This window comes from Trachurus trachurus (assembly GCF_905171665.1).
Source record: "Trachurus trachurus genome assembly, chromosome: 16".
NCBI classification, from domain to species: domain Eukaryota; kingdom Metazoa; phylum Chordata; class Actinopteri; order Carangiformes; family Carangidae; genus Trachurus; species Trachurus trachurus.
In genome coordinates, this window is record NC_139902.1 from 14,844,628 (window position 1) to 14,868,432 (window position 23,805).

Genomic DNA, 23,805 nt, shown 5'->3' on the forward strand with positions numbered 1-23,805 from the left:
TATAATAGTTAGATGTGCCATAGGAAGCAGGTCTTAGGTCAAATCTACTTTCTGATAAATGATGAATGATAATTTAATTACTTTTTTGGCTTTGATTTTTTAATTCTTTGTTTAGTTCACAAAATAGAGACAGATTATCATCACAATTTCCTGAATTAATACCTTGTTGTGTTGGCAAACATTTCAATTTAAACATTTTTTGGGTTTGGAACATTATATTATAATGATTATTAGATTAACAAATTCCAATACAACCCACAACTATGTTTTATAAAGTATTTCCTAATTAAATAAAAATAACTGGATCAATCAAACTACTATGATTAATAACATGAATTCTCTTTCACAGATGTTGGTGGCTCATTCAGGCCATGAATGACGATGCAGTGAAATAAAGTGGACAAAGTGAAACACTCACAACAACTTCTATAGAAAAAGAAAGTAAAATCTCAAAGCCACCATGTTTACTGTCAAACACTGAGGTCTGGTTTCGGCCCAAACAAAGAAGATGGAAAGATTGAAACTGTGTGTATGTTTCCTCTAAAGTGCAATAAATCAATAGTGTTAGCAAACTCCATTAGCCTTTCTTGATGATAAGAATTAAAATGTTAAAATGTAATGTGCTAATTAATCAAATCCTGTTATGTGGTTTATGAGCTATGGGGGGTGAGCACAAAACACAATGCACACACCTCACACAACACAACTTGTTATCCTTAATTAAAATGTCACTACACAGATTCTTTGCACAGTCTATAAGTGTTGTCGACTCATGCGCTATGTTGACCATCCATTACTGCATAGCACTCTTGATACTCTCATTTATCTAAGTAAGTTTTATGCAGTGTTAAACAAAAGGGAAACATTTGTTTTGGTGGCTGAGCTCAAAGAAACTGAAAAATTGAAAATAATTTGTCACTCATTATCTAGTGTTTGGCCGTTTTGTGGGATGTTTGTGGGATGAAAGAAAAACCATCATATCTCCTTTGCTCAGGAACAAATCATACTCTTATTGTATGGGTCTGTGGTTACATGTAAGTACAGCGGAGACAGCAATAGAGGAACGCCCAGTAAGGGACATTAGGTTATGACCTCTATTAAATAATTTAATTGTTGAAATAATTGGTGAAACTATAACAGCAAAACACCAGATGAAAAGCCAAAGACATTTAAAAGGAGTTAAATGTAATGATCTGTTTTCCTCTGCTTTACAATAGTTACACCACCTGCACAGTCCTGAGTGAGCCCACAGTACCCTGTGCATCAGAGAACGTCATGCTCAGCACCATTTATCAAGTGTGGGTATTGGGTAATTCCACTCAATAGGTTTTTGATGTGTTGAACTTGCAAGTCATTCAACACCCTTAGAAAAAATGTCCCATCACATGTCTTCCACTGGTTGGCCCAGTGTTGTCTGTGGTTTACAGTAAATGGACACTCCTAAGTGTGCACCAGTACAGCGTCAGTGTGGACCAGGGCAAAACAAGGTGTGGCCAGGAAAAGGTGTGAGAGGTGGCATGGTGATGGTAAAGAAGGGGCAAGCATTTGCACTGAGAGGACAAAAAGCTGGAGCAATGCAGAGCAAATATTTGCAGACCAGAAAGCGGCTGTGATCATACAACACTGTCAGATTTCATTTACAGTAATCAGAGTCAGAGCCAAGACCATTCAGCCGAGGAGGACATTTGTGACTAAGAGGAGAAGAAGGGGAAAATAAGGGAATGGAGTCATCACTGGTGTTTCTCCTAATCCTGACCACAATAGCTTTTACACCAGGTAAGGCTGAAACTTGAATTAATTTTACTTTTTTTTTTTTTTTAATCTATTTAATCTAAACTCACAATAGTGAGAGCCTGAAACAGTGTATAGATGTGATCTAAAAAGAAAAAAAAAGTTTCTGAATGTACAATAAATGTAACAGTTTTTTTTGTTTGTTTGTTTGTTGTTGTTTTTTTTAGTTTTTATCAATGTGAGATACTGTATGTGGTTAACAATGACATTTCAGGATGACTGAATATATTTTTCTGTTTCTAGATCATGTGTGCAGCCAAAGCCTAACTGTCTCTGAGAACCCTGTGCCAGTGGGCAACAATATCACACTATATGGCCCAGACTCAGTGACTGTAGGGGCATGGCTCTTCAACAACAACATCATCGTCTTCATTTCCCCTGGAGGGCACGTCATAAATAATAATTTTCGTGGTAGAGTAGAATTCAATTCAAGCATGTCATCATTGACTCTGAAGTCAGTGCAACTGAACAACTCTGGCGAATATGCGTTAGAGGCAGTTAATACTTTTTCTGCTCAGCTGACACTGTCAGTCCAAGGTGAGGACCAGTTGATCACTTTCCATTTTTACAATCTCAAATACTTCCTCACATTATACAAATGCCTTTTCAGATAAAGTGCAATCTGTACAAAAAGTGGAAACATTCAAAAGACAACCATTAGCAGATAACATGTTGTGTACTTCCATGTTTGCTGTAGGCTACTTCCATGTGTGCAACGTGTTGATTTGCAAGACAAAACCTCAGAGCACCATGGGAGCCTGAAGCTATTACGGTCCCCAGCAGTGCATCAATCAAATTAGCTTTGATTGGATCTCATGTTGCACTCAAATCTAGTTTCAGTCATCAAATTTGATATTTTGTTGAATATGCTTTTTCAGTAGGATAGAGGGGTAGAATGGACAACAGAAGAAATGAATCAGACACCAAAAAAATACTGACCACTATCATAGGAAGGTATCAAGTCTTACTCACCTGATCAGCACATACGGTGTTAAATGAAACTTTTACAGCAAGTAGCTCTCTAAAACTGTTTAGTGTTTAAGCTAAATGCTGATATTAAGCTGACATGCTCAAACAGAAGATGCGAATGGATAGCTCTGCATTTTCTGACAAAAAATTGCAATTTAACATATTTAGGGATGACTTTAGTTCGGTTTTGTCATGAATAGTGTGTGTGTGTGTGTTGGGTGCTGCACAACATTAAATGTTAAGCAATCAAAAAGATTCAAATATATCCTCAGGGAGATATTCATGTGCACTTTCATGCTGCATTAAAAAAAAAAAAAAAAGACTAACAAACAGCTTGTTACTTCCCTCTCTGCAGAACCAATTTCAAATGTCACTGTGAAGGCAAAAGCAACCGCACTGGTGGAGTTCAATGACACAGCAGTTTTCGTGTGCTCTGTGTCCAGTGGTTCGTCCCTGTCTTTTGTTTGGCTCAAGGGTCACGATGAGCTCACAACCGGTGGGCGAGTAGAGATCAGCAAAGGAAACACCACTCTCACCATACACAGCGTGACCCGTGATGATGAAGGGCCATTCAAGTGCAATGTGTCCAATGGTGTCAGCCATGAAATAAGTGCCCCCGTATATCTGAACATCAGCTGTGAGTATCAACTGACTTTAATTTAAATAACACTCCAGTCTTTACATTAACCACTACAACAATATCCCTCTTGTCAGATGGTCCAAGTAACGCAACAATGATGATCGACCCCATGGTACCGCACTACATCTACAGAACAGGAACAAATATTACACTGTGGTGCTCGGCCATATCCAGCCCTGAAGCGAAGATCATGTGGATGTTTAACGAGGTGGACATGAATGAAAGTGGCTCACACTTTCATCTGGTGAACGTTACAGAGAACAACTCGGGAAAATACAAGTGTGTGTTTCACAACACTGTCACATCCAGGTTCAGCAGCGTCACCACAAGGCTGTGGGTTTTAGGTAAGGTTGGATGTGTTTGTATCTCAGGTGACTTTTTTTGTGTTTGCACATTTTATTTTATAGACACAGTTAAGTATTGTATGTCTTGGATGTTTTTCTTATTTGTTGAGTGTTGAGTTAGAGGATTGATACAGTTGTCATATTTGTGCCGTAACAATGGAGGAAGTTAAGCATGAAGAGAAAAGCACATTCAAAGATCAAACTAATTTATGTGTGCCATCTTGTTTGTTTAATATGCAAAAATTGTAGGGGTAGTAAAAGTTTGTGGTTGTGGTTTATGCTCAACAACAGTGCCAGGGAATCCAGACGAGACGTGTTAGTCCCTGTATGTAGTAAACAAATAAGATAAACGAGATAAAGTGTGTTAACAAGTGAACTTACAGTTTATTGTTTATTGGATCCCCATTAGTTGTCACAATGGTGACAATGACAGTAGTGGTGCTTGGTAGTGGAATATGTTTTCTTGGGGTTACACAGGATGGCTCAGTATTTATGCTATGCTAAAATAATCGCCTGTTGCTACTTTGTTGTGGCCCTACATATATTTAATGGACAGATATGAGAATGGTATCAGTCCTCCCATCAAACCATCTGTAATGCAGGAATTAAGCATACATCTCAAACTATTGTTTCAGACCTTGCTGTGAATTGACATGACTCTGTCCCCTTTTCTGCCCTTAGATCCACTAGAGGAAGTCAAGGTGAATCGTACAGGTGGACCAGCGATATTTAATGAGACGTTCACTCTGCATTGTGAAGTGACTGGATCTGTTGACAGAATTCAGTGGTGGAAGAACGGGCATCTCATTTACCCTAACGATACAATAGCCTTTGACATGAATAACAAGACAATGACTCTCGACCCAGTCCAGCATTCAGATAACGGATATTACCAGTGTCAGGCTTTTAATGCTGTGAGCAACAGGACCAGCAGCCCCTACCACGTGGAAGTAAACTGTAAGTATTTTACTTTCTGTGATCATTGCTTACTCAGGAGGGATGAGATGAGACAGCAAATGTGGTCACTTCGAGTAGATGCGTCTCGAAATACCTGCTGACGTGAGGTTTGTTGGTGTCAGATGATCCAGTGGAGAAACCAGTTGTGTGAACATGTTTTCAGTGAGGTTGATTTCCGGTAATATTCCATGTGTTTAGATGGACCGGAGATGCCAACCATCACAGGACCAACTGTAGCGAAGACGGGATACAACGTCACATTCAGCTGCTACGCATCATCACACCCGCCCAGTCACTACAGATGGTACTTCAATCACACTCTAGTGGCCAATACATCTGTCTACGAAACACCGCCACTTACCAAAAACATGAGTGGGATGTACACCTGCAAAGCCTACAACAAGGTCACCGGCCAAAACAAGACCGCATACACAATGCTTACTGTTGTAGGTGAGGCTTGGGTTGCTATTTTTATGTTTGTGTCAAATAAAAAACATATGTAACGGAGAGGAAAGGTGGCTCAGGAGAGGACTTTTAATTTTGGTTTTGTTTCAGACCCAATAGAGGATGTGCGCGTGGAAGCTCCAGAGAAACCTCCCATAGAAGATAAACTGTATGAGCTACAATGCAAAGTGACTGGACCTGCTGACTATGTTTACTGGATGATGAATGGTATGAAACTGTACGACGACAACACAACTGATTTCTCTATGGACAACAAGACGGTCACCTTCACTTCACTTAACTACTATGATACTGGAAACTACAGTTGCAAGGCCAAGAACGCTGTTGGAAGCATGACCAGCGCTCCTTACATGCTCCTTGTGAACTGTGAGTACAACACTGAAAGGATTTTTATCGCTGTCAGTTTTATATATTGCAGTGTGGTGTGTCATCCTGAGTTGTTCGAAGGCCAAGTGTTTCGGAGGCTGGTGTACAATACAGTAAGAGCTTACTATTTCCTTTGCTATTGCAGTTGGACCAAAAACCCCTCACATTTATGGGCCGGAGTTTGCTGAGACAGGAAATTCTGTCAACTTCACCTGTCATGCCATGTCACATCCCCCCAGTCACTTCACCTGGTGGTTCAATGACATCAACGTTGCCAATACTTCAATGTTTAAAACCGATCTTTTAACTTTGAACATGAGTGGAGAATACACCTGCCAGGCATACAATGATGTGACGGGAAAGAAAAGCTCATATTCCAAGAATCTCACAGTTATTGGTAAGGAAAATGAACTATGACGAGTAACTGACATGTTAACAAAAGGAGCTTTTTAAATACAAGTCATGTGACCGTGTAACTGACCTTACTTTCTTGTTCCATTGTGTTTTGTGTCTACAGAGGCCATAAACTCAGTGATGATCAAAAACAAAACCCTTCCAATAAACACTGACAACTTCACTCTCATCTGTGAAGTTGATGGGCCCTATGACATGATCTACTGGTGGAAGGATGGCCAGCACCTCTACATGAACGCCTCTGACTCATACATGTATCACATTAAAGACAACATGCTGCACTTCACACCGGTGACACTGGACAGCGAGGGGAGATATCACTGTGTAGCTGTCAATAGAGCTGCTCAACATTCAAGTCCCAAATACAAACTACTGGTGATGTGTGAGTGTTATAGGAAACAATAGAAATTTGTTTTTGAAAAAAAAAGTGATTTGTAATTCAATTAATATTACCATAATACTAATTGTGATGCACAGATAGAGTGCATTTTTATAATATATACAGTATAATGTGCTTCATTCTGACCATCTCTCTCTCTCTGTGTTTGTAGATGGCCCTCTGCATGTGGATATCACCGGTCCAGATTCAGAAAGTCAAGGTGTCAGTGTATCCCTGAAATGCTCGGCAGACTCTCGACCAGATTGCGACTTCTACTGGTTCCTCAACGACACGTCAGAGCCAGAAAACACTGGCTCTGTTATCACTTTCACTGCAGGAAAAGACACCGAGGGGACCTACACATGTAAGGCAATGAACCGTGTGACCAACATCACAATGTACAAGACCAAAGCCTTCCGCTGCAGTGGTGAGTCAGTCTCCTCTCTCCTTATTTTGAATGTGGCTTCTTGGACACAAGAGCTCACAAGCTCAATCCAATATTTTGTCGGGATCTTTTAAAAATGTATTGTAAAAAAAAAAAAAAGCTTTACAGAGTAGATTTTTCGATATTTGATAACTACAACATACATGTCTCTTTATCTCTCTCTTTATGTCTCACTATGTCCATCTCTGCCTCTCAGCTTCCGCCTTCCACCTCCCATCCCAAGGCAATCTGATGTTGATGGGTGTGTTTGCTTTGTTTGTCCCTGTGATACTCAACTGAGTCTTCAAAGCCGAGGGATCCAGTCAGAGGGAAAGACCTCTTGCTCCCTCTGCAGTAATCTAACAATCTTACTCTTACTGTTTAACAAATGGGAATGTATCCAATGTTTGTAATATAATATTCACACTTGAAAGGACAGAGCATCTTGTTACACCAATGCCTGCTCTGTTTTTTTACATTTCATTTTTAGTTTTAACTGTTACCATTATAAGCAAGAAAAACTGGCTTGGTTAGTGTCGTAGTTGTGGTGGTGGCTCTTGTCACAATTTCAAGAAAAAATATTCAATACTGTTGTTTAACAAGCAAGTGTCTTCTTCTAAGACGTTTCACTCTGAATACTCTGACCTGTAGCTCTCTCTGTGATAATATAATATTAGAAATGTGAGACAATGTATGTGTTATTTTACTTTGATTCACTGTATTTATTTATAAATCATTAAAAACAAAACAACATGATCAGTTTTGTGGGTATTTTATTTTGGAGGATACAATAAGTCATAGAGGTAATATACAGAGTTACAGAAAACTGCAAACTTTAGTCAGTAAAACATTGTCATGAACAGTTGAACTTGTATACAAAAAAAGAAACAGTCACGACAACAGTGCTCATTACAAAAGCAGTGATTTATAAAAAATGTAAGGATGGCCATTATGAAAGAAAGGCTCCGGGTCGTTGTTCATATGGGGATACTGGGACTCAGCCTCTTGGTCTTACCACCTTTGTTCTGTTTGGAAAACCTCCTGCACTTCCTCAGATTCTCATTTTTTTCCCTCTGACAGAATGTTTTAAATCGTTTCCCTAAGAAAGAAAGAAAGAAAGAAAGAAAGAAAGAAAGAAAGAAAGAAAGAAAGAAAGAAAGAAGTTAAGGTCTCTGTCCAAAATGTTTTAAAATCTGCAGTCAACATTTTTTAAATTCAATTCAAAACTTATAATCATTTCTCGAAGTCAGGAGAATGATACTGAATATAACTCACATTTTCCATGTTTGCTGACGTGTCTGGCTGGCTGCTGACAAGGGCAACCTGTAGCCACCGCCTCTCCTCCCTTTCCTGAGTGACCCACATACACAAGGATGAAAGAGTTAGGGAAAACACACTCTGCAAATACTGAGGCTGTGGAGGCATATCAACCGATAAGAAACAGTCTAAATTTACTGTATGACTTTGATGATAACACTCATTTTACCTTTGCAGTTACACAGCCTGTGGTGTTGGCTCGGGACATTGATTGCATTCACAGTTTTCAGCTCTTCTCCAACAGCAGAGGCTGTAACACAATCAATATAAAAATTAAACCCCATTGTAAAGTAGATTAATTCTAATAATTATATGAAATGAAATATTAAGATAGATATGGCGCTTGTGAAAAATATACAGTATTGAATGTTATTTTTACATACCATCTGTGGATGTGCTAACAATCAAAGATTGGTTGTGTGTCTCCAGAACACCTATGAAATATTAAAAGAAAAATCACTGTCAAGAATGTCAAGTTATTGTAAAGTTACTCATAATGTCTCATTGTGATGAAGTATTCAATACCTTGGCTGTGTTCAATGAGTATTAGCTGCATAAGAGCCAACAGCAGAAACATCCTTGATCCCATGATGCAGGAGTAAAGCCAGAACAATACAGTGTCCAGGGAAAGAAATCTTGAGCAGCTCCAATGAGGAAATGATGGTTGTTGTTGAGTCTCTTTATATAAGGTGGTGTTGGCCTGGAATTGAGACGTGGCATATTTGTCGTCTGCGTGTTGCATGAAGCATGTCCTGCCCAACCATTACCTTTACAGAGGGTGGCTGTGAATAATAGGAGAAGATGGAGCTTTGCCAATAAGCCTGACTAATGGCTCATTGTCGTGAGAAGGTGAAGGGCCCACATCATACCCTGGGTCTCAGGTGCAAATTTTCTTCCAGGGTCTTGTTACTGTGTGAGCAGTGTGTGGTTAAACGTGTTACATTGCTATGCACATTTTTACGCACAAACAAGTTTGGGGCTTTTTTTCCCATAGAAATCTAAGCTTATCTGTTCCACTCTTTAAGCATTTCATGTTATTGAGGCCAACCACAATTATTATCAGACCTGTCCAAATCACTGCAACTGATATGTCACTGACTGCCACTTGTAAGATCATGTAAGTTTGTTGTTATTCAACGTACGGCCAGAAGTGTAAGTATTATGTCATGTTATATGCAATGACGGTTGAAGAAGTGACAGTCTTGTGCTGACATTATCGTGATTACAATAACATGAGAGCAAAACGAGACTTGTCCCCATGTCTCCAGTTTCAGGAAAGCAGCTGGAAAAAAACAAGTCAGCCAAATGGTATGAATCTCTTGTGGACATAACCTTGTTAGTGTACTGTAGATGAACCTAGCAGTCTTTCACACATTAAAATGTAGTGCCAAAGCAGTAAATCATTACCTCTCAGGACTGATCAATCACTGGGTACTGAAACCATTTTGTGTTTGTTTTGTTGTTTTTAATGCATTCTTCCATCACTTACACAATCAGATATCCTGAAATGTAATTCAGAGGAATTTTAGTGTGAAGAAAAGCCTTTTAGATCGGCCATTTACGTCGCAGACAAGATTGAACCTGAAGCACAAGCAATAAGAGACGTATCAATGTGACTTGACAACCTGCTCAAACCCATCCATGTTTAACTACACACGGCCTCTCACAACAAACTCTGTTGCTTTTAAATTGGGCAAAGCAAAAAGGTACAGGGACAATAATGCAGTAACATATGACATGATGAAGTAAATATAGACAGTAAGGGCCAATGAAACATTTGGTCATTCAAAGCAACATGTACAAAAAAATAAGACATCACAATAGAGTAAATAAAGCTATTGACAAGTAAACTGAACTTATGGAAACCAAAATGACAAATATCATGAATTTCTTTGTCAGGGCAATTCTTGTATCTTGTACTTTTTTTTTATTAATCAGACACATCTCACACCTTTTCCCACATACATCCTGTTCCAGTAGCCTCAGTAGGAATGTATAATTCTCTGTCCATATCCTAAGGAAAATCAAGTTGTTTTTGACAGACTCACAAGAGCTGTAGCATGGAGCACACAGCACACATGGTTATATATAAAGGTTCAGATGAGATGCAGCAACTACTGTTTTGACCTACAGCATGTCTTTGTTGGAATAAAAAGTCCCTGCAACTTTTTAAAGCTTTATTCATAACCACAGGGCACCTGGATTCATATTACAAATATTATCCCTTCAGATACCATGTCATTGTGCAGACTGTTAAGTCATTAGCTCTGATCCCTCTGGATGATGCATAGAGCTCGCCTATCATATTCAACCCTTGTATCAAATGAATATTCCTTTGGTTGAAAAAGAAAATGTTTAGAAGCAAAAGCTAATGGAACAGATGCTTAAAGGGAATTGAGGCAGGACTTGGTCTCTTAATAGCACAGCACATTTAATTTCTGACTGCATCATAAACGCCAAAAACTTTTAAGGTTCCATTACCTGTAACAGTGGTCACCAACCCTGGCCATGGAGAGGACTTACACATATAGTTTGAGCAGCCCTTAGACCTTCATAATTGACTCTATCCATTATTCAAGGTCTTAATAAGTTGAGTGCAATGCTCTCAGGAAACAGGGGCGGGGACCACTGCGGTAGTATAAGTTTGTGCCCTGATTGCTCAGTTTTCTGCAGGTTTATCTAGCATGGACTTGAGGTGAGCGTGCAGGGGTTCGCACACAGCCTGGTAGCCCTGGGGGGTCAGGTGGAGGTAGTCGTACATGTCCTGGTGGGAGATGCTACCGTTGGAATGGACAAAGCCAGGATCCACATCGAGGAAAGAGGCATGGGGGAGGGATGACACAGCCTCCTGGACCAGCTTATTTGTATTGGCATTTCGGTCACGCACAGGGTTTGGCAGTTTACCTCTGGGAAGTATTCCCTGGAAACGGATGAAAGAATGCTATTGTTAAAAAGATGCAACAATGCCATTGCCTGGTGCTTTTATCCTAATGTAAAAACCACTTAGATGTTCTCCCATCTCTTTGAAACTCTACTGAAGTTGTGGCCTCATCAATCATACAACCTTTAGTCACCTGTAGTAACATAACTTGATGAATACTATATGCAAGTTAAGACAGTGTGCGGAAGTTTCCTCTGTAACTCTCTCTCTCAAAAAAAGAAGTGCCTTTATTTCATCTCAACAGATTCTTCCCAACAGTTTACATATAATCTACGTAACTGGGGTTTTTCCAACAGTTGCTTCAATTTCCCTCAAGTCTAACTTACAGTCAGGTGCACACATCAACAATGAAACAGGTTTTTCTTGTGGGAATGATCCCTTTCTAACGTACCTACAATGTATAATAATAGACAGGGACATAATCAACAACCCTTGTTCTGAAGAGAAGTACGTAGACCCTGAAGTTATAAAGCAGTTCCAACAGTCTGAGAGTTAGAGAAATTGAGCACATATCTTTCTTCTTCTTTTTCTTACCATTAAAGTTCAACACAGAAACACTGTCTGGAAAAACGCAAACAGAGCCTTCTTAAAAGGCTCTAACTCTGAAAGACATCCACATGATTTGATGACCTCAGACCGCTAAAGCTTCATATTATATTCAATTAAACATTTTGCACAAAACAAGGGCTGTGGATTTTGTCCCAGGCTCTGATGATGTCTAAAGGACCAGTATGAGTTGGCAAAAAAAAATGTTATTTGTTATAAAGAATGACTGTGCATTACACTGTAGATTAACACCAATGTATGTATGTGAAATGTATTAGAGGAAACCTACGAGTACAAGAGTGCGGGCATTAGGGAGCTTGTTCTTGATGACTTGGATGATAGCCATGATGCCCTCACAGATCTGCTCCGGTGTGTGACCATGATTGTTGGTGCCCACCCACAGCACAACGACCTACGACAACAAAAGAGGAGAGACTGCAGCATTTAGCCGATGTCACAGATAGCATGTTGTCCTTGTGTACCTGGAATCAGGATCTGAGCACAAAGTTGAACACAATGACTCCACTGTGTGAACAAACAAGCATGATCATGTTCTCTATTTTTGGCAGTGTTTTGTACCTTTGGGCTGATGTTATCCAGTTCACCGTTGCTCAGTCTCCAAAGCACATGCTGTGTTGCATCACCACCCACCCCAAAATTAAGGGCATGAAGTGGAGAGAACAATTGCCTCCATATCTGCAGACAAACCACAATACGTTCACAAGCTGAACACAGTTCACCCAAGGTGTGCACAGTGTGCAGAGCTGTATACAGAGCAGACACCCATAGAAATGTGATTTGTCCTTTACCCCAAACTGGTGCATCAGCTGAATGAGAGAGTCTCCAACAAACAGGACATCAGGTTCTTTGTCTTTGCTGTCAGACACAAAGCGGTTGTGCTACATTGAAAACAAAACAGATGTTAAGATTTCCAATATCAAACAATACATTAGGTGCAGCATCAGCATCTCCAAATGGTGGAGCTAGTCAAATATTTAATTACTTTAATCACTAATGTCATCACTGAATCACTGAATTTAGATTTTGTTATCCAAAAATGCCAAGTCTTTGCTGGCTTCTTCTTTTGAAATGTGCCATGTATGATTAAAGTCAAAAGGTCTGGGTATTGGAATTGGAATACATACTTCAATTTATCTATGAAACATCAAGACATTGGGAAAATACCTTTCATAGCTTTATATAGCAGAAAGTGACATATATACACAAATGTCCCATTTTGTCCAAGCTAAATATTCTCAGGTCATTGTGATATAGGCTAGTATGTTAAATAAAAGCTGTATCGTAACCCTGCTTGAAAATGTCTAAAACAATAATTGAATTATCAAAATATTATTATTATCATCCAGTCATTGCTGCTACTCTACAGTTAAATTCCATAAAGACAAATAACGATTGATTAATGATTGTTATCACCACTTTGATCAAAATGTCTATATATCATGAGCAACATGCTACAAAATGTCAGACAATTGTTCGATTGTGATAGCTCCCTTACCCCTCTCGTCTTCAGGCAACAAGTTACAAAGTGACAAAACAATGCAATTACATTTGGCTATTATTATGCTGCAGAAAATTCAGGAAACAAGTAATAGGAGCCTTGTGATAATAATGATAATTTAACACACCAGAGACATCCATCGTCCATCTCCCTGGGTGTCCTCACAGGGAGTGGGTGTGGCGGCTGGATTTGGGTCTTCTGCACTCATGACTTGACTCTGTCTGTGTTGGAAAGCAGCCACGCAGGGGTTTTAGTACTTTTAGGAACGAAAACGAAGCGATAAATCAATATCTTATAGCTATGACTCTTAGCTAATGCTATGGAGGCTGGTCGAGTTAGCCACAATAGCTAGCTTACGTGCGGGAGAGACACAAGACAGATGTGGTTTTGCAGAGAGTTATCGGTCACACCCTGGTTGTTATTAAAGTTGAATCATGCAAGCCTGTACTGTGCAAAAGGGGAGACGGTAGCACTTTGCATAACAGTTATATTTATATTGCTGAATATAAGCTACAACTACATCAAAATATCGTCAACCCCAGCTCAGTTTCAGGAAGTAAAATTTCACTACAGTTGCATGTACCATTATCTTCCATTGGGAACGATGTATATATTTTTCGTGTATTTTAGTGTCATGGAACACCCCGTTATTTATATGTCCTTTATGTAGTTTTTTAATGGCATATGATATGAATAAAGGATAAGTAAAAGATGGCTTGAGTGAAGAGAAATATAAAAAACAAAACGTTTTTACCTCCTCGTCTGTGAAAGTGGTTTCGCCCTGCTCGTTTGTGTTCTTGAGAGTCAGTGCTGCGCAAAGGAAGCTGCGGATGGTGTTGCCAGTTTGGGTGATTTTCTTCCCTATTTCGGTGGTCAGAAACATTGAAATCTCAGAAGCTCAGAAAAAAATAATTTGCCGAACATGCCTAAAATCATCGGGTTTAAAAAGTTTCCCTTCATATCACCGTATATACACTAAACGTAGCAAACAGAGAATACATGTACTTAATTTTCCATATTGCGTAGAAAGGCCAGATATCTGCATTGTATTCCTACTAGAGTCTGACTGTGCTACTTTGTTGTTAGTCAAATCTGGCAACACGATCCTAGGCATGTTGCCGAGCAACTACAGATTTATATGCTGCAAAAGCGACCGCGGGCTGTTGGTAAGTTATTAATTACCGTAACTTAGTGAGTTAAAGTTAGTTTAAAATGTATCTTACTCCTTCACCATTTGTTTAGTATGACATGCCCGAATTTAAGTGAGTAGTTAATCTGTTTATTTGTAGCTGAATTAATTTCATATGGGTGTGCTTGAAGTTAAGTTGCACCTGGTGGTTGACGAGACTTCAGTTAGGCGACATGAGCAGGTTGAAGCCAAACAGAATCACGGGTGGATGGATGTTATTACTCTTCTATTGTACTTTTACGTTAGAAGTTAAGTGAAATGTGTTTTTGCATTTAGCCTCTGCTCTTGCCCTTTGTAATGTTTGAAGAGTTGTTGAAATCTGCTGGGGGAAAAAAAAACTAGTAAACATTTAACTTAGGCTAATGCTGTTTGGTTGGTGTAATCTCCAGGCAAAGTACGGTCACATTTGTATCTCCAGTCAGAAATACATCTAAATATATGGTCTTGACTACTCAGTTTTTTAGATTGAATTCAACTGCTGACATCAACACACAAAACAGCATCCTGTAGCAGTTAATCTATCTCTCACTGTCTCTCTTATCTCTTTTTCCCACCTACATAATGTTTCCCTTGAAATTACTAACTGAAGTTATCTTTTCGCAGAACTGAGTTCAGCATGAGCCGCATGAGTGGAAGGGCATTATCAAACACCAGGAATATCTTAAATGTTTCTAGAAAGCAGTCAGGAGCAACAGATAAAAGCTGCTGTTCGCTGAACAAAATCACTGCAGACTGCAAAGGTTCAAACTATGATCAGGCAGATGGGCAGCACAAAATGAAACGACTGAAAACCTGGAAGGAGAGGAGTCGGATGAGACCTGGTGGGAAAGAGGCCTCAAAGACCAAATCACAACACCATCACTGCCATCGCCAGAGCAGTAAAGACATGCCACATGCCCATCACTGTTGTCATAGTACCTACCATTGTCCTCCACTCTTTCCAAGTGTGCCCCCTGCTTCACATGAGCCCAGCATCATTACAGACAGCCGCCTGATCGGACACCATGGTCTTTTCAACCATGAGGTTAAGTCTATTGACATTGAACGACTATTAAATGAGAAGAAGAAGCTGGAGGAAAGTGGACAGAAAGCACAAAAGAAGAACCAAGCTATTTCAAATCTGTCTTCATCTACTCCATTGTGCATTAAGGATTTGGAGTGTGCTGATATGGATGAGGTTGCGCCATTTGAAAAGAAAAAAGGCTCCCATACAAGCATCCATGATGACAGCGGGGGAAAAGGGAACCAAAACGATCATGGATCAGATATTACACCTGGGCAGAGACCACAGCAACAACGTGATCTCTCTTCCCAATGCTATAAAACCATCTCCTCATCTCACAGCTCCCCCAATGTGGTAATAACCAAGAGTAAGAGGCCCAAATCTGTCACACAGGACAAAGCACCTCAGCTGACTCCCTGCACTGCTGATAAAAACACTGTGAAGACGTTGAGGAAAAAGGTAAAGACGCACATTATTTCTTCTTGTGAGCCCACCCCAAAGAACCAGAAGCCTCACGATTTCGAAACACAAGCTCACAGGTTAAGCCCAAGCACACCACTGCTCTCCAGCTCACTCACTGCTGACAGCTTTGACATACAGCACAAAAGACAAAGTCCTGGCCGTGTAACCATGTCTGTCAGCGCAATAGCAGAGCGTTTGTGTGACTGTCTGCGGTTCCCCCTGGCGAGAAGGAGAAACCTGGTGGCAGAGAGCAGGGAGGTCCTGTTGAAGGCTCTGCAGGAGAGGCATGGACCCTGGCTTCAGGAGAACCTTCTCAGGGAGAAGCAACGCCTCCATTTTGGTACTGATCTCACAAAGGCAGGCCAGGATCGTGATCAGGAGCCAACCATGATGGATGAAGGTGAGCCTTTGCCTACAGGTGCACACTGACATACTTGGCAGCCCTTGAATTTGAGTAGTATATATAGTATATTTAAAATGATGGTGTGTTCCAGGCAACCCGTAACTCGTGTTTTTCCAACCTGTGAACTCGTACCAGTTCGATCTGGTATGAGTTCACGGGTCGGAAGTTACAGGTTTGACTGCCGTTATAGTGCATTTTTACGGGTAACAGGTTGGAAAAACACGAGTTACAGGTTGCCTGGAACGCTACTAAGTCGTAAGTCGTGACTTGAAGTCATGACTTACTGTGCGTTCACACCAAAAGCTTCCAAAGCGCCAAAATGCCTGAAGTCAATTCATTTTCAATGAGAGCCCAGCGACACTGAGCGACCAAAGCGTCAACTGCCGTCACCGCACTTCCAAAGCGTCATCAGACGAGAAGTTGAGCCTTTAAGTTGAGCCTTTAACTTTAGGGTAATTAGCTATGACGCGGTTCGGCGGCAACCTGCCAGAATAGAGATGTCCTTCGGCTCCCTTTTTTTTCTTTTTTTTGTCCTTGGGCTCCCCAATGACCAGCACGATCGAACTTTGACATCAGTCAAAGCTGTCTTGTCTGAAGCGCACCCTCAAGCATTTTTGACGCTTTGGAAGTTTGGTGTGAACGCACAGTTATGAGTTCAAAAGCCTGCCTGGAAAGTGGCATTTTTATTGTATCTAAATGAGAGCTCATTTATCTCTCTGTAATAATTATCTTGCTGAGATCATGTGTTTCACACTTCTCATTTAGAAATGATAACTTAATGAAGGTGCCATGTTCACGTGGTAAAAACCCAAACTTTTGATGTTGAGCTCTTTTATTCACCTTTACACACTGATTGTATCTTTGAGGCCTGGCAAATGTGTTGAGCTCTTTTCTCATAAATCTTTTGCAAACTTAATTGTGTATTCATACAGTAATTACTAGCTTGAAGTCTTCTTCCTTTCTAGGAATTCTAATATAATGTTTCGTTGCCCATTATGGCAGCTGTTGATCATTCAAAATAGCAGAAATGTGTCTTCCATTTCCTCCTCCTGCAGTGCAAAACTTATGTCTCCCCCTTCTGCCATTCAGAATAAATGCAGTTTGTAAACCAATCATCACTGGTTGATGTAAAATCCATTGTGACTGGTGGGCCAGCAGCATGTTACCTTCCACACCAAATGTAGTAGTCTCCTACACTGAAAAATACATAGATTTATGTTGGCAGGTATAGTCTTTGTTGGCATCACATGAACTCAAGAGCACATACGGATGTTTATTTATAAAATTCCTTTGCTCCCACTTATCCAACTTAAAGCAGATAACAGCGGCACGGCCGTTTCGGCTAATGCTGCGTTCAAGGCAGGCTTTTGAAACCGTAAGTTACAGCTTCAAGTCACAACTACGACTTGGTAGCGTTCCAGGTAACCCGTAGCTCGTGTTTTTACCATCCTGTTGTCTGTGAAAGTTCCCTATAACGGCCACTCGTAACTTCCGACCCGTGAACTCGTACCAGATCGAACTGGTATGACTTCACAGGAAGGAAAAACACAAAGTACGAGTTTCTTTGAACGCACCATGAGTTAGCAGCCCCCGCCCTTGTCAGGCATCAATTGGTCCTCGTGCTACGTCACCACATTCACGCGCATCCCTTGGCTGCACACACAGCCCTTCATGCCGTTCTCTCTCCTCATTGGATAACACTTGTATCCCACAAGGAAAATTTTCTCCTCGGCTTACAGCAGAGCAGAGTGACGGAGAGACTCGTGTTTAGGCTGAAATACTTCATGTAAGTGATTGCTGACGGAAAATAGGACTATTTAGGACTTATATTAACAAAAACATTCCACTGATATCTGCTTTAACTTATCCATATAAGTGACCTTTGTCAGGTCTCAGTGAGTGGAATCCATACTGTAAATTATTTCAGTAGTTCACACTCTGCACAAAGTTGATGGTGAGATTTTCATCTGTGTTTCTTTTTTTTAGATGCATCATTATTTCAAGCCAGTCGGCCATGTTTCGACAAGACCACATCTTTCAAAGTAATGGGAAGTAGTCTTTTTAACTGGAACTCCAGTCTACAGCCACATCAGAGCCTGGAACAGGTAAGACCTAGTTTTTACTGCCACACTCTTATTTCAGTTAATGTCACATGTGGCCCAGGCAGCTGTTATCCTTCCTTTGATCAACACATAATTAGAGATTCTCTGAAATAAAATACTTTCTGGTTTTTCATGCAAAGACTGCTGAATGGCCGACAAGCCCTGTGGATACATCTGCCAATCTTTTGGATTATATCCTGGGACCAAGGTGCTCCCCTCAGTTCTGTATGGACTTTGAGCCTTCTGGACCTTCAGCAAGTGATCATTTGTTCCCTCCTTTTCCCTTCTCATACTCGAGAGAGAAAGCCTCTGCATCTCGGCACTGGAACGACGGTTTCAACAGGCCAACGATAAAAGAATCATTCATTTTTGATTCCTCTGAAAACAGCTTTATGAACCAGACCACAGGAGTTAGAGAGAGGACCTACAATGACAAGAACGCCCAGCCCTTCCTTTCTCACCAAACATGGCTGCCAGACAGACATTCAGCAGATCAAATGCATTTTTCCCTGGACCAAAACCCATTTGAAACTGATTTTGAAACGTATTTTGCTCCAGAAATTGGCCATCCTAATCAGAGCAAGCATTTTCAGCCTTTTAGACAGTTCACTCACCCTTCAACACGTCCTCCCTTCAGGGCTCACCACAATGACATGATGCATTACCCTCCATCTCACATGCTTGAGAGAGGCCCAGCACTTCCCCTTTCTTCTTTACCAAGCCCGGAGCACTGGTCCTTTCCTCCCATGAAACTGTACTAATGTGTAGTAAATCTCTGCATAAAGCCATGCTTGTAAACATGTCTTTGGTTAAGTTAACAACAATGCTCTCTTAATTTATACCATCAAGGCTTTTTGTTCAGTCAGTCAAAATATGTGTTGTGTGCAGATTTTATTAAAAGCACCATTTTGAATGTAATGGCAGTAGCTGTTGTAAGAGCGACACCTTTTACTTTTATCTGCCCTTTAAATAGAGAAACACATAATTATGTACTGTTTGCATCTTTTGAGCACTTTTTAATATGCAGAGCTTTGTATTAAGACATATTTTCATGAACACAGGTTCTATAATGGGTAATTCTGTATAGAGGATACATATTTGCCAAGAATGTACCATTGTATTGCATCAGGCATTACTAAGTATAAAACTGATCACAAGATGTTAAATGATATTGCTGATTCATGCTTGAATAAATGATGACATTGTTAGTCTTACAATGTATCACACTGTTTATTCACAAATGTTTTCATGACCCCCACCACAGCATAGACTTGAATCATTAACTAAACACACTGAAAGGTTTATCTTGACTAAATCATAAATACAACCCTCAAATAATTTCAAGGTAGCAAGTAACAGTGTTCGTCTGATGCCTGAAACTGTTCACCTTCTTCACTGTCTTCATTTATGGCATTTTCTTCCACTCTGCTGCCCGTTCGTATTCCCCTTCGCAGATGATTCCAAAACAGTTCTTGGGCCTGCATTGGGTTAGTGCAGTCTGAATCAGGCCATTGCAGATAAGTCTTTTGTAACATGACTTTCCTCATGCGGTGATAGGCTGACAGCTGCCTCTCGGAGATTGGCTCCAGAAACACAAGCAGAAGAACATCCCGGTGCTCGTCAAAGAGTCGGTAGCTAGCAAGCTGGATTTCCAGAGAACACCACTCACTTTGAAGGAAATTCCTGCTCACCACACAAATAGTTTTACGGCTGCTGTATACAGCAGAGACAATGTTGTCCACAATATCACGGCCCAGTTCAAAGTCCCTGTGATGAAGGCAAAGTTTAAAAGAGGATCCATTTCCCTCCAGGTTGGGCATCAACTGGTTCATGACCCATTGTTCATCAGATGAATTATACGAAATAAAAGCATCATATTTGCAGTTTTCCTCCTCCTCTCTGAGTCTGCGCCACTGAGTACCAAACCATGAACGGAACACATAGTAGCCGTACTTCATTTTCCAATAGAGTTTAACATAAAGTAAAGGAATGACTGTGAACAGGAAGATCACTGCAGCTGTGCTTAAGAAAAGGTACTCCCCTAGATCTATGAAACAAACCTTGGTATCAAAATTGTAGAATCTTGATTTTGTATCACTTTGGCACTGTAGATCGTAAAGATGTACTACTTGGACCTTTTGGTGGTGTCGTGTCCAGTTTTGCAGCAAGCTGTTCTGGCAGGTGCAGCTTAAAGGATTGCTACGAATGTCAAGGTAGAGGAGATTAGATAGACTTTGTAGCGCATCAATTTGAATGGTCTCCATCACATTGCGGTTGAGCTGTAGTGAACGTAACTCTGTAAGATTCCCAAAAACGTCCTTTGTGAAGTTCCGGATGCCCATATTTTCTACAGTCAATTTGATCAAATTTCTAAGATTTTTAAAGACTCCTGGTTGTAGTTGTGCCACCCCGACACAGCATCTATCTAGTGTGAGGAAATTCAAGCTTGTCAGATCATCAAATACATCAGGAGAAAGATGAAAGATGTTATTGTTGGTGAGATACAGAGATTTCAGTGAGTAGAGCCCACGGAAAAAATTGTGGGGTAAAACAGTCATGCCATAAGGTCGCTGCGCATCCAATTTAAGATCAGTGAGTTTGCTGAGATTCATAAATGGTGAAATGTCACTTCCGGTGAGGAAACGAATCTGATTACCTTTTAAATCCAGCACTGTGAGTGTACCTTGAAATTCGTGATAGATAGAAGTGTCAATCTGTTTGAGATTGTTTCCATCTAAATAGAGTTTGGTCAGACTTTTAAGTCCATCAAGACCAGATGGCTGAAAAGAAGTGATCTTGTTTCCTCCCAGGTCCAATATAGTCAGATTCTCAAGCCTGAGGAATGTCCCATTGAAAATAACAGATATACGATTGTTGCGTAAATTAAGGACTCGTAAATTGGAATTATGTTCAAAAGTTTCATTGAACAAATCAGTCAAAAGATTATTGTCCAAACGGAGCGTCTCAAGCCCCTTCAACCCTTCGAGGGCTTTACGATCGAGATAAGCAATTGTGTTTATGTTAAGTTGTAGTGTCTTGATATTTGGTGCATGAGCGAAAGCAGAAGCACTCACTGATAGGATGCGGTTGTACCGATAGCTCAGCTTGTCAAGATTTTTCAAATTAACATTTTTTTGTGCATCACAAGATTTCAGGTAGGTGAGGTGGTTATGCTCAGCACTGAAAGATTTTACAGATGTCTGTCCTTTCAGGAAGTCAAGACAACCTGTGTTTTTTAGTTGGTTGCGGGATAAATCCAGCTCACCTTTGATATTAGGACAATAAGACAGTGTCTTGTTTGTTAAATTCTTAATACTGTTGTCACTTAGGCGCAGGTTTTTAATCCATTTACCGGTAGATTTTCTTGTTAGCATTTTGCAAAACTTTATGAGCAGGGTGTCATTTTTTAGACCTGTGCCAGAGAAATCAACGTGATTTGCATGGATGTTGCTGATATTTAAAAATTCCACCACCCTGACCTGTGTTGAACGTAAACGCAGATAGTTTACATGACTCAAATTCACACCTTGAAAAGCTGTCTCAGTGAGCCTAGAATTGTATGACAAATCTAGTATTTTGATTAATCTGAGAAATGAATCTTTACATCCTAACGTGAACAGATTATTTTTACATATATATAATTTTATGAGGGATTCGGGTAGCGACACATTTGAGTGCCGAAGAGAGGCCAAACTGTTAGAGCAAAGGTCTAGTTCTGTCAGATTCTTTAGATGTGACACAGACTCAGCGATCTCTGAGAAATTTGCCAGATAGTTTTGTCTCAAGATTAAAATGTTTAGATTGAGAGTGGCAGAAAAAATACCCTCAGGAAGTTGCTTTAATTTATTGTTTGACAGCGAAAGAAACGTGAGGTTGTGAAGGTCCTTAAACAGAGACGGGTTCAGTCGTGTTATGTGGTTAGCTGACAAATTTAGAGACTGAAGATGATGCAAGTCTTGGAAAGCAGAGTGATCAATCTTTTTCACCTGGTTCTGATCTAATCTGAGGTTTCGAAGCTTCGATAGATGAGCAAAGGTAGTGTTGGGGATGTGCATCACTTCAGTGGCAAAGATGGAGAGATTCACAACAGATGATGGTAGTTCAGCTACAATAGCAGAGATGTTTTTTTGTTTTCGATGGTCACAGGTGAAAACTTTTCCATTCGAGTCTGCAATGCAGTTGTGATAGCTATAACCACTGATGAGTTGAACAGCACCAAGCAGAACTGTAAGAGACAACAGCCAACGTAGATGACCAGCCATCTTTCCTCGTTGCAGTCCAGAGAAACTGTCCTTTAAATTAATTTTTATCCGAGCCTTTCTTGATTTGGTCTGTTTGAATATGTTGAAAAGGTCTTTGAGTTGTTCATCAGTTGGATGTGGCTCAGAAATCTGGGAAAATAGAGCACAACAACATATGTTTTTTGTGTTCATCTTTCTTTCTTTTTTGTGTCATTGTTGTGTGAGCTACTGGACTAATTTGAATTTTCCTGCTAGGGATGAATAAAGTATTCTCTATTCTATTCTATATTCCATGTTGTGGTGTACAAGCAAATTGAAAGCCAACTACATTGCATGGAAACACAGTGCTGATTCTATATCACAATAACATATTTAATTGTCCTCTTTAAAGTGTTTTGTCTTTGACTTGACACACACTCCCACACACATGGAAGTGATATAAGTATGGAATTAAGTATAATTGAAGGTGAATGTTATAGGTAACACTTTTACTAAATACAGTCTTATGTATGAAATGCTCTAAAATCAAACTTACATGGAGCTCCAATATTAAGACATCCTCTCCTCCAAGAAATGTGAATCTCCCTGTCACAAGGATAACTTCCTCTTGGATGGTTTCATATCTCTTTTCAGTCACTCAAACTTTTCCATTCTTTCTCCTCCTCTTGCCACACAAATCTGTTAAATTCACACATGATACTTTTAAAAAACATATATAACTGTTACAACATTAAAATTGAGTGGATACTCAGCTCTGCTTTTCATATCACTCTCCCTGCCGCACTTACACTCCATCTCTCCTTGTTTTACATGATACTGTTAAATTCAACTGCAACATATGTGTGCTGGTCCTAATAAATTAAGACATTCCTTTGTTAACCCCAAAGTGGTAAAATTAACAGTAATGTCAGTATGGACACAGATAGGGAGACGTCTGAATAACCCTTGTATCTTTTCAATCATTAACTTTAGGTATTTATTATTTTGACAGACAGCTGTTGAAGAAATAGCAAATCTAAAGATATTCTGAGAAAAGTCTTCCTCTTATAATCATTCACATAATCTGAAACATTAAACGTGACAAGGCATTTCAAATGGGATCTGAATGAAAGCCTTACCTGTTCCAGTGAATGTTTCACAGCTTTCCGTGCACAGAAAGCCACCTTGGACTGTCACCATCTTAAATAAACATGAAATCAGAAAGAGGAAGATGTCCAACCCACAGTTTTCCTTCCATACCCAGTTACCGTTAATCATGTGTCAAAAAAACATGTAAAAAAAAAAACGCATGATAATTGTACCAGGTTTTATTAAAACACTTCTTGTCTCAATA

The 23,805-nt window shown here is 40.0% G+C and overlaps 5 protein-coding genes across 8 annotated transcripts; 2 read left to right on the forward strand and 3 right to left on the reverse strand.

The window, feature by feature from the left end:
- Positions 1-1,430: 1,430 nt before the first annotated feature.
- On the forward strand, positions 1,431-7,366 carry LOC310999702 (cell adhesion molecule CEACAM5-like; the record flags this gene model as incomplete). The annotated part of the gene is made up of 10 exons (XM_083990258.1): positions 1,431-1,526; positions 3,235-3,397; positions 3,475-3,744; positions 4,426-4,701; positions 4,900-5,151; positions 5,257-5,532; positions 5,678-5,929; positions 6,050-6,328; positions 6,498-6,752; positions 6,967-7,366. 10 exons carry the CDS (start codon positions 1,431-1,433, stop codon positions 7,047-7,049), a joined length of 2,202 nt encoding a protein of 733 aa, XP_083846384.1. The 3' UTR covers positions 7,050-7,366.
- A 169-nt stretch (positions 7,367-7,535) lies between these two features.
- Positions 7,536-8,693, reverse strand: LOC310998848 (uncharacterized protein). Its single transcript, XM_083989067.1, has 5 exons — positions 8,592-8,693; positions 8,450-8,500; positions 8,236-8,316; positions 8,025-8,099; positions 7,536-7,848 (listed from the first exon to the last, which is right to left on the reverse strand). The coding sequence occupies exons 1-5, from the start codon at positions 8,653-8,655 to the stop codon at positions 7,727-7,729; spliced, it is 393 nt and encodes a 130-aa protein (XP_083845193.1). The 5' UTR covers positions 8,656-8,693; the 3' UTR covers positions 7,536-7,726.
- Positions 8,694-9,522: 829 nt separating this feature from the next.
- Positions 9,523-14,012, reverse strand: pafah1b3 (platelet-activating factor acetylhydrolase, isoform Ib, gamma subunit). Of its 3 annotated transcripts, none has more exons than XM_083989063.1 (6): positions 13,827-14,012; positions 13,200-13,293; positions 12,363-12,452; positions 12,133-12,249; positions 11,843-11,965; positions 9,523-10,986 (listed from the first exon to the last, which is right to left on the reverse strand). In XM_083989063.1, the coding sequence occupies exons 2-6, from the start codon at positions 13,278-13,280 to the stop codon at positions 10,726-10,728; spliced, it is 672 nt and encodes a 223-aa protein (XP_083845189.1). In that variant the 5' UTR covers positions 13,281-13,293; positions 13,827-14,012; the 3' UTR covers positions 9,523-10,725. The 3 variants fall into 3 exon arrangements, with proteins under 3 accessions (XP_083845189.1, XP_083845188.1, XP_083845187.1); XM_083989062.1 differs by lacking the exon at positions 13,827-14,012 and adding an exon at positions 13,430-13,619; XM_083989061.1 differs by lacking the exon at positions 13,827-14,012 and having other exon boundaries at positions 13,200-13,619.
- A 186-nt stretch (positions 14,013-14,198) lies between these two features.
- prr19 (proline rich 19) lies at positions 14,199-18,888 on the forward strand (the record flags this gene model as incomplete). Its single annotated transcript, XM_083990259.1, has 5 exons — positions 14,199-14,238; positions 14,865-16,126; positions 18,116-18,234; positions 18,372-18,489; positions 18,869-18,888. Exons 2-5 carry the CDS (start codon positions 14,878-14,880, stop codon positions 18,886-18,888), a joined length of 1,506 nt encoding a protein of 501 aa, XP_083846385.1. The 5' UTR covers positions 14,199-14,238; positions 14,865-14,877.
- A 601-nt stretch (positions 18,889-19,489) lies between these two features.
- tlr21 (toll-like receptor 21) lies at positions 19,490-23,650 on the reverse strand. 2 transcript variants are annotated; one of them, XM_083989042.1, is made up of 3 exons: positions 23,591-23,650; positions 23,008-23,150; positions 19,490-22,622 (listed from the first exon to the last, which is right to left on the reverse strand). In XM_083989042.1, the coding sequence occupies exon 3, from the start codon at positions 22,491-22,493 to the stop codon at positions 19,572-19,574; it is 2,922 nt and encodes a 973-aa protein (XP_083845168.1). In that variant the 5' UTR covers positions 22,494-22,622; positions 23,008-23,150; positions 23,591-23,650; the 3' UTR covers positions 19,490-19,571. The 2 variants fall into 2 exon arrangements, with proteins under 2 accessions (XP_083845168.1, XP_083845167.1); XM_083989041.1 differs by lacking the exon at positions 23,008-23,150 and having other exon boundaries at positions 23,591-23,639.
- Between the last annotated feature and the right edge of the window lie 155 nt (positions 23,651-23,805).

Coding starts and splice junctions, on each gene's coding strand:
- LOC310998848 (XM_083989067.1), bottom strand. CDS start 8,655: ATGGGATCAAGGATGTTTCTGCTGTTGGCTCTTATGCAGCTAATACTC. Junction 8,317..8,449: donor TGTTAGCACATCCACAGATG/GTATGTAAAAAT, acceptor ATTGTGTTACAG/CCTCTGCTGTTGGAGAAGAG. Junction 7,849..8,024: donor CGTCAGCAAACATGGAAAAT/GTGAGTTATATT, acceptor TTTCTTTCTTAG/GGAAACGATTTAAAACATTC.
- pafah1b3 (XM_083989063.1), bottom strand. CDS start 13,280: ATGAGTGCAGAAGACCCAAATCCAGCCGCCACACCCACTCCCTGTGAG. Junction 12,453..13,199: donor ATGGACGATGGATGTCTCTG/GTGTGTTAAATT, acceptor TTTTCAATGTAG/CACAACCGCTTTGTGTCTGA. Junction 10,987..11,842: donor ATGCCCGCACTCTTGTACTC/GTAGGTTTCCTC, acceptor ATCCGTTTCCAG/GGAATACTTCCCAGAGGTAA.
- tlr21 (XM_083989042.1), bottom strand. CDS start 22,493: ATGGCTGGTCATCTACGTTGGCTGTTGTCTCTTACAGTTCTGCTTGGT.